This window comes from Aythya marila, assembly GCF_965140915.1.
Source record: "Aythya marila genome assembly, chromosome: 1".
In the NCBI taxonomy this organism is placed as follows: Eukaryota; Metazoa; Chordata; class Aves; order Anseriformes; family Anatidae; genus Aythya; species Aythya marila.
Window position 1 is genome coordinate 36,260,820 of NC_139042.1, and position 10,012 is coordinate 36,270,831.

Genomic DNA, 10,012 nt, shown 5'->3' on the forward strand with positions numbered 1-10,012 from the left:
AAAACACTGAAACATGGGTATGCAGCATGTTAGATGAGATACACAGCCTATCAATCTGTGCTGATTAGAATTAAAGTGTTTTTCTTGTCGATAATATGAAAAACAGAACTGTTTAACTTCACATTTGTTTCTGAGCCAAATTCTTTGAATCCCTCTATCTTAGAATGCAGAAGGCAGTTTTATCTTCTTATCTGCACCTTCAGTCTGGTCCAGAGACTGAAAAGGAAACACCAATACTGCCTGTTCAGGTATTTACACACATTCTTTAACTCATAAGACTGTACTATATGGCATGTTGCAAGTCATCTGAAACTTCATCACTCTGAATGACCTGTTAAAAAATAATAAGTTAGAAGCCTTCAAATGGTTCCCTCAAAACACTGCCTTTAAAATAGAGCATGTAGCTAATTCCTGCAACTTTTATCTGTCTCTGCAACTACTTCCCATATAAAAAAAGTGTACGACTGTACTCTGTAGGAAATAGAGGTTCTGAATACCTTTATTTCCATTTAAAATTTAACTAGACATCCCCTTTAAAATCAAATTATTTTGATAAGGAAGATGGATGTGCTTAGCTTCTCAAACTGCAGCTCTGCAGGAGAGTTATCTAAATCAAAGTTTTTTATTTCACCTAGCTGATATTTAAAAATCAATTGTTTTTCTTTTTTTTTTTTTTTCCTTTCCCCCCCCCCCCCTTTTTTTTTTTTTTTCAGAGTACATTACTTGAGTGAGAAGGGACATACATAGAACCTAATGGCTGCAAGCAGCTGGCGACAAGCACAGTAAAAAGGTAGCAGTTTCCCGCATGGCTCTGATAATACACCTGCATTGTGAAAGGAAACACTCTGCGTGTTCAGCTGCTGATTTCTTCATAGCAGAGATGCTGTTTATCTCCACTTATGTCAAACTGCAAACCGTTTTTGTGATGCAGGCTGCTGCTCCCTGAGAGTTCATTACTTTGAATCAAGGAATGAAATTCTACTCATGGATTATTCTCTTTACACAAGTATTTTAATGAAACCATCTCAAAATAGCAGCTGGGGCAGAAAATGTACAAGGAAATCCTAGTCAAATCAGGGGTCTGTCATTGCTTTCATGGAAGACAAGATTTGTACTACCACTGTGGCCTCCCATGAATGTCCCATTAAGATCAATGGAAATTTTACATTGTCCTTAGTGGATTCTAGCACAGTTGTCTGTTTGAACCTTGGTACTGAAAAAGGTACTTAAAAGGCCATGAGATTAATTGTTTTATGAGTTTTGACACATGAAAAAGCAAAGTGCTCTACTTCCCCTTCCACACTTTCAAGTATCATCCTTTATTCAGCCAGGTGTTAGGTTAATTTTGAATCAAAACAGTAACTTCAAAGCATAATGGGACTCTGAGATCTTTCAAAAAGAATAAAATGAAATAGAAATCAAGAAGATTGAGCTAATTTTCTCTGCCCATGACACTGGGCTCTCTGTCGATTTCTTGTTTATTTTTTAATTTGTTAATTCTGATGAATTTGCATGGCAAGTTCATGACGCTTTGGCAACACAAAGTTTAGGACACTAATTTTTTATTAAAGTGAACAAAGAGCTCCCACTCACACTAAGATTGTTCAATGAATATTGTAAATGAATGAGACATTTATTTTTGTGCCAGCTCAACTACCAGTGTCGACCAGATTTGCATATATTTTGGCAAGTGCACTGCCACAAGGTGGTAATAAAATAGGCCTTTTATACTTGAGTCTAATTTACTTCAGTTATATTCGTTTTATTTACTTTTTTTTTTTTTTTTTTTTTTTATGTTAAAGGAATTTCTGTAAAGGATAATTTGGAAACAGCAAGGTCAAAGAAATATCTGCTATATAGCTGTTATCCAGCATTTTTCCACTGAGAAAGGATAAGAACATTTTCTGGAGGAAAAAAAAAAAAAAAATCCCAGGTGCTATGAATTTAAGATTTCTGATTATTTATTTATTTATTTATTTATTTATTTATTTATTTTTTTATCACTGTTAGGATTCACATTGAATACTTATATATCATGCTTATTACTTGCTGCTGCCAGCTGTATTTTTTTTTTTTTTAAAAGAACTCACTATGCATATTTTACCATTTTCAGTGACATTTCCTACCTAAAAGCTGCTCACAGGAAGGCAAAAATATGCTCTATGAGGTATTATTCTGGGTACAGACTTTTTTTTACAAGTCATGATGCTGGTAGGGCTGCAGAAGCGATTTCAAACTGATTTTCTTTAAATGTGTGGAAAATTGAGGGAGAGAAATGCTTCATGAGTGGTACTTTGGGTTTTACAGGCTCATACCATTTTATTTTATTACGCATTAAGAATGTGCTTGAATGAAACAAACCAAAGAAAAGCAACAATGAGAACAGCACATTTAAACTCAGTGAGTTTAATTAAAGAGGTGTAAGTCTATGTATTTCTGAAATCTGAATAAAAATAACTGTCTGGTGTCACACAAACACATATTGCAGGATCAGGTTATTGGTTTTATTGTATTTTTTTAAGTCTTGGTTTTGCTCCTGTTCATAGCATCTTGAGAAGATACTGGACTGCTAATTCAAATAATAAAAGAACAATTAAAAGAACCCTGTCTTTCTAACAGTTACCTTGTCTCCTTACTGAAGAAAAAGATACAGAGTATCTAGACCACCTCTGCCCCCGAGATTACAGAGTATCTCTAATACAGAAGCCAGATCCAAAGAACTAATGTCATTTTTTTTTAGAGATAATAAACAATGTCTCTGTGACAAATTAATTTCAGGAATTCCATATTTTAATAATATTAAAATAAATGAAAAGAAAAAAAAAGATTAACCACAAACCTCTGAAAGGCTGAATTATTTTTTTCATGAAACTCATCTAACAAACTGTGCACAAACAGAAAATATTCTAAATGGAAAAAAATCACTATTTCTAATAGGTAGAATGACAAAATCTGGACTTTATCTTAACACACTTACTTAGGCTAAGCATAATCAACATCTGCTCCAATATTTTAATAGGCCCAGAGTGAAGTAATGTGCCACTCACAGAAAGAAAATCAAAAACTGCCTCAAATTGCACTCACTACTTTTTAAAGCAGTTATCAGCTGCTGCCCAACTTACATCAGGTTTGTCTTTACCAGCAATATCAAGGAGGATAGTATAAATCCTCAGTAATGATTCTGAAGTGTACTAATTTGGGGAAGTAACATGAGATCTAACATAGCCAGCAGTCAGATATTTGTGAAATATATATTCCTTGTAACTAAAATAATATTCAGCATGATAAGATAGATAGAGAATAAGTTATTATGAAAATATATAGCTTTAATTTGCAGACATATAAACACTTTTGGTACATTACAGACATATGATGCCAGAAATCAAAATAATCAGTTTTAAGCATAACACTAATTTATCTTGTTCACACAGAGAAATCTGATGTAATCATAATACAAAATATAGTTTTCAGTTCTTAAAATGAAGTGAAAGTGAGACATCACTGATAAACCTGCTGCTTTATTGCAGAGGATACAGCAAAGAATAAATTATCAAGAAAATATGCCGCCAGTCTTACAAGTCAGATTTTGGATCTAATCCAAAATCAAAGCCAATGAAAAGGAGCCAGGAATGGTAGCCAGAAGTCAGAAATAAGATCTTTCACATGAAATACCAATCCAAAAAGGAGCAACAGTCAGTACAAACTAAGTCTTATAATTCCCTATAATATGAAGTGATTTTTGTTTTCATCTGGCAGATCAGATTCAAAGTATCACATGAAAAATCTATTACACAACCAAACTGATGGCGTACTAACGACATTGCTAAAAGTACCAAAAATATTACCACTTCTGCGACAACTAAAGATTTAACCATTCCCTTGCTTCCTTGTATCTGGCATGTTTACAAGGATAAGCATGGGGTTTTGTCTTTATTTCCTGTAGGAAATATTAAATACAATTTTCCATAAAAATGACCAGCAGACTTCTGGAACAAATGAGTGTGGGTGAAAGCTCGAGCAAATGAAAGATGGTATGCCACAGCAGTTCAGATTCTCATTATAATATCTTGCATTCTTTCTCAACAGGAATTGCACTTCTTGTTAATGCCTTTTCTATCCTACTGTAAAAGCTTTACTAGTGAGGTAATAAACATTCTTTTTTCTTTTTTTATTTCTTTACTAGTGCATTTTACTGTCCTTCTTCTTTTAATTATACACACATCGGGACAGACATTTATCTTTTTTGTGTGTGTGTCTATGTAAATCTCTGTATGCCGAAGCATATTTTATATTAAAATCCATATATTTAAAATATACTTTGTGTTTATCTTATGGACAGTACATCAACCAGTTCCCTGCTCAGGAGCATCTGATGCCCTCTTGTGGTTAAAAATACTTTTAAAACTTGAGTTTAAAGAATTCTTACCTTCCCGTTTTTTTTTTTTACGGTCACTGATCATATCGATTAATGAAAGCTGCAAATGATGTCCATGTTTTTATAGACAGGGTGCTAGCTGTTAGTACTAAGTTTTCATAAAAAAGCTGTACACTGAATTTGAATTTAAAAAACTGTAAACAGCTATTTACAATTATAATATTATTAAGTTATAAATTAGTGGTCCTTCACTGCAACCTCTGTCAATATGACCCACAGCTAGGTGTTTCAGAGTTGTCTAAGGTTTTCCAGATATTGATTTGAATTATCCACAAGGAAACATCATATGTTGGAAATCTCCATTGGTTTCTTCTCCAACATGTGCAGGTTAATTCTTCCATTTAATGGGATTTGTACTTCCATGTTTTCATCTGCTCTGTGATGCTTCTTCCCTTTTCTCAGACAGATGTAAATGCCCATCCCAGTTACTAAAGCAATTGAACCCAAGCTTATTATTGACAGAGCCACTAAAGTAGGCATGCAGGATGCTGACTCCATTTTTTGATGTGTAGGCTCTATGGATATTTGTGGCTGCTTTTCTTCTATATTGATATCAGGCTCCTTTCTTAATAAACTTTCAATATAGCTCTCATTGCTAACTGTGTCATTGACGAAGAGATTCACCATGACAGTGGAATGGAGAGGTTCTGGATAGCCGTGATCACTAACTTTTACAAGCAGCCGATACAGGCCATAGTCATTTTGCATGAGCGACTCTTCCAAGGTGATATTACCAGTTTTAGGGTCAATCCTAAATGACTCTGGCCGGGGGCCTCTTCTTCCTATGATGCTGTATGCTATGACTGCATTCATGCCAGTGTCTTTATCGACAGCATAGACCTCAGTGATGGGAGAGCCAGGAAGGGTAGAAGGAAGAACCAACAAATAAGACATATTAGACTGTGGAAACAAGACCAAAGGGGGGTTGTCATTTATGTCAAGAAGAAGGATAGTTATTTTTGCAGTAGAAGACAGGGCAGGATCACCACCATCAACTGCTTCGATCCACAGCACGTAGGAGCTTTGCTGTTCCCTGTCCAGGGAGACTTTAGCTCTCAAAACTCCTTTTCCAGTATCTATGACAAAAATATCACTTCCATTCAGGACTGAAAGGGCAACCCATCCATTTTGCCCTGCATCAGCATCTGTGACACTGATAACTCCGATTTCACCAAAACCTGGAAAGTTTTCTGGCACAAAAAAGCTGAAATCCTTATTGATAAATCTTGGACTATTATCATTTTTATCCAATACAGTGATGGTGACAGTTGCTATTGATTCTCTTGGAGGGAACCCAGAATCTACTGCTTTCACAGTATATCTGTATTTCTCCTTTTCTTCTCTGTCCAGCTGAGTAGCAACTGTAAGAACTCCTGTGGTTTTATCCAAAGAAAAATAGGAAGGAGCATCAGGCCCTAAAAAATAGGACACTTCCCCTCTTTCTCCACTGTCAGCATCTGTAGCATGCAGTTTGGTCAAGAAAGCATTGGGAACATTGTTTTCCTCAATGGATAATTCTATCAGCTGTTGAGAGAAAACTGGTGAGTTGTCATTGTCATCCAAAACTTGTATTTTGATTATTTTGTTTACATTAAATCCTTCTGAGTTCCATGCAACTACAGAGATTTCATACAGCTGCTGTGTTTCATAGTCCAAAGGTTTTGTGGTCTCTAAGAGGTATTCATTGTTGTATGGCTTGTATGGTGAAAGTCTGAAAGGCCCATCACCATCCAAATAGCAATTGACTTTGTATTTTTCATCAGGGTCTTTGATGGTAAAAAATGCTATTGGTGTGTTAATAGGCTCCAATTCCTTTAAGTACACCACTCCTTCCACTTCATTAGCTATGAAACGAGGGACAACTTCAGGTGGCCTCATCATGACTTTGATGATGGTTACTAGCACTGTGATCACAGCAGGGATACAACCAGGACCGTTGCCCAATATGATCAGCCTGTGGAGCCTTGGGGCATCCCCATCAATTTTACTGGAGAGAGTGATGGCTCCTGTGGTTTCATCCAGGTGGAACAAGTCTCTGGATAGCTGAGGGACCTTCTGGCTGTAGGAGTAGGTGATCTCTGCATTGGACCCAAGGTCCAGGTCTTCTGCGTGGACAGTGGCCACGTGTGTCCCTAGGCTGGAATTACCATAAAGGGTGACGTTGAGCTGCGAGTCACTGAACTGGGGGCAGTTGTCATTGATGTCGCTGATGCCAATAGTAAGCGTAGCACTGCCCACAAGCGGAGGAGTGCCCCCATCCTCAGCAATGATGACCGTGACGTATTCCTCCCGTGTCTCTCTGTCCAGAGCCCCCATGACAATCAGGTAGGGGGTCCTCTCTCCACTTTCGTTCTCCTCCACGTCCAGGGTGAAGACACCATAGTTATCTCGCAGACGATAGGTCTGGACACCATTGGTGCCCACATCAGGGTCAAGGGCAGGGTGTTCGATAGCCAGGCGGGTGTTCACAGGTGCATTCTCAGGCACCGAGAGGTGGATGTGAGGCACAGGGAAGCGGGGAGCGTTGTCATTGACATCCCGGATAGCAATTTTCACCTTCACCAGGCGGAAATACTCCTGTGGCAGCACCAGCACGTCCAGCAGCAGCAGACATGACTCAGATGACAGTGAGGAGGAGGAGGAAGAAGAGGAGGATGTGCTTTCTGCCTCCCCAAAGACAGTGGCCCCACCACTCTCCACGCACAGAGCTTCCCGGTCGATCTCCAGGGCCGAGGTGTGCAGCTCTCCGGAGCGGTTGTCCAGACGCACGTACTGTCCCCCCAAGCCGCGGGAGGCCAGGGTGAAGGAGAGGGGTGGCTGGGGGACCGTGGGGTGCTGCCCGCTGGCCGTTGGCAGCCGCAGGTCACGGGCCAGGCTGCCGATGAGCACCCCCGCGGGCAGCCCCTCGTTGAGGCTGTAGAAGAGCTCGGTGGCGCGGCTGTAACTGGCGAAGCAGTTGAAAGGTCCAACGAAGAGGAGGAAGAGGAGCAAGTGCTGGGGAGAGAGAGGTACAGTGGCGTGGGGAGAGGGTGGTGTTAGAGAAGGAGGAGAGACAGGAGGCAGCCACCCCCTTGCCCACTGCCTCCCCTACAGACACAGCGAGCAGAGAGTGCAGCATCTGCAACCTGAAGCCTTCTCCCTCTAATAGGAGTGAGATATCTCACATCTTGTCCTCCTCCCTCACCTCCCCGTCCCAGTACAGCAGCTACTCCCAAGGCATGACCATCTGTACCCTCCAGGCAGCACCAGCTGCACTTACCCTAGCACATGCTCCCTTGCCAGGGCTGACCCAAGGGCACCAATACCCCCTGCTCTGACCTTCTCCCCCATCTCACCAGCACTGCACTCACCCTCCCACCGCAAGAGACTCCCAAACATTCCCTCACCCACTCCCCATCCCACACCAGCAAGGTGAAACACGACCCTGGGTCCCTGTCCCTATAACTCCCCCTCCACCACCCCCGCCGATCCCAAAGCCCCATTATTCCCGCATGCCCCTGATCACCACGGTCCCCCGGCTGTCCCCACGACACCTCGCAGCTCCGCTGGGCCGCCCCCCGCTTAAAAAACCATTAAATACGAGTTGAGCGGAGGGGCCGCGAAGGGGTAGCGCCAAGGAAGTTGCCGGCGTTGGCTGACAAGTGCATCCCCAGCGCCCCGCGGAGGGAAGGGGGCTCCCCGAAATAACTTCGGGTGTCGTCGCCCCGGGGGATCTTTTCCCCTCTCCCCCCCTTCTTTTTTTTTAACCGCTTTTTTTTTTTTTTTTTTTTTTTTTTTTTTTTTTTTCGCCGCTCTCCGCTACAACCCGAGGAGCCGGCAGCACCAGGGAAAAAAACTTTTCGCGGCTGCTGCGATTGTGGAAAAAAAAAAAATAGGAACAACAACAACAACAACAAAAAAGCACGCAGAACCCAACATATATATAGGCATGCATATACATATATATATATGTATATATATAATTTTGCTCCTGCGTGCGAAGTCGGGCTGGGGAAGAAGGAGCCTCCCCTCCCCTCCCGCCTCCCCACCCTCACCTGGAGGCTGCCGCGGGCGCTGCTGGTGCTGCCGCGGCTGCCCGGGGGCCCCATGCCCGGCCTCCGCCGCCGGCTGCGCCCCAGCAGCGCGCCCGCTCCGCCGCCCGCCCGGCGCCTCTCCTCCCCGCGGCAGCCCGAGACCGTGCCCATGCCCCCGCCGCCGCCTCCGCCTCCGCCGTGCCGGGCTGGGCTGGGCCGAGCCGGGCTGAGCCGGGCTGTGCACCGCCCACGACACTCCCCCGCCGCTCCAGGGGGAGAGGAAGGGGGAAGCGGGAGCGGGGGGGGGGGGGGGGTGCGCGCCCTCGGAGGCTGCGGTGGAGGCTGCGGAGAGGGAGGGCGGTCGGGCAAGGGGAGAGGGGTTGGGGGGCTTGGAGGGAGGCACTGGGACCACCAGCGGAAGGAGATGCTCCCGTCTGGAAACTGTAAGGAGAAAAACAAGATATGTCCTTTATCTATTTATCTAGTTATTTATTTAAAAAAATATATATATTTTTTTTAATAAAATAAAAAATAAATCAAAATATTTTTTTAAATAAAAAATATTTTTAAAAGACACGAGATGTCCTTCTGTGGATCTAATAAATAAATAAATAAATAAAAATATTAATAAAACCCACGAGATGTCCTGTGGATTCAATAAATAACTTAATTAATTAATTAATTAAAAATCTAGATTTGTCCTTCCATAGATTTAATAAATAAATAAATAGATAAATAGAAGCCACAAGTTGTCCTTCTGTGGATTTAATAAATAAAAAATATTAAATAAAACCCACGAGTTGTCCTTCTGTGGATTCAATAAATAAATAAATAAATAAGAAACTCGAGTTGTCCTTCCATGGATCTAATAAATAAAAAATTAAATTAACAAATTAAAATCCTGAGATGTCCTTCTGTGGAAAGATGCTGTGGTATGGCTGCTGTCAGGCAGAGCAGGAATTAAAAGCTGGCTCAGTTTTAAGTAGTGTTGCTGAGCCCTTGTGTCTGCATGAAATGAAAGTACTGTCTTGAGGAGTCTGTGACTACTTGCTTGGTGCAAGGTGCACGTCCTGCCGAATTAGAGCAGCGACTGCAATTTCCTGCTGCTTGGAACCCAGAGGTCTCTTGTGGCAGAAAATTATGCGCTCTTATTTTATAGTCTCCAGTCACATTTGGCTAGACTGTGAAACTGCCATAGAACTAGTCATGAAATTATCATCTCTTGGGAAACTTCAGATAGTGCAAGACCAATTACACATTTCCTTAACATCTCAGACTATCAAAAGGATAGCTAACCTGCCTTGTGTTCCTTGCACTGGCTCTCTGCAAGCTCTAGGTCTTTAGCCTTAAAGTGTTCAGTGGTCTGGATCCAGGCTACTGATGAGAGTTCAAGGAGTAAGATTCTGGAAGGCAATCACATTTGTCAAGTACAGTGGAGCTGCCCCTCATATAGGTAAAGTTTCTACAAGAGATCAAACTGTCTAAATTGCATGGTCTGAGGACCACCTTGAACATCTCCACACTCCGTGGCAACCAGATTGCGCCAGCATTTGACATCAGCTTG

The 10,012-nt window shown here is 41.8% G+C and overlaps 1 protein-coding gene across 1 annotated transcript; it reads right to left on the reverse strand.

Moving 5' to 3' along the window:
• Positions 1-2,395: 2,395 nt before the first annotated feature.
• On the reverse strand, positions 2,396-8,594 carry PCDH20 (protocadherin 20). The gene is made up of 2 exons (XM_082764420.1): positions 8,470-8,594; positions 2,396-7,429 (listed from the first exon to the last, which is right to left on the reverse strand). The coding sequence occupies exons 1-2, from the start codon at positions 8,521-8,523 to the stop codon at positions 4,718-4,720; spliced, it is 2,766 nt and encodes a 921-aa protein (XP_082620546.1). The 5' UTR covers positions 8,524-8,594; the 3' UTR covers positions 2,396-4,717.
• Positions 8,595-10,012: the final 1,418 nt, after the last annotated feature.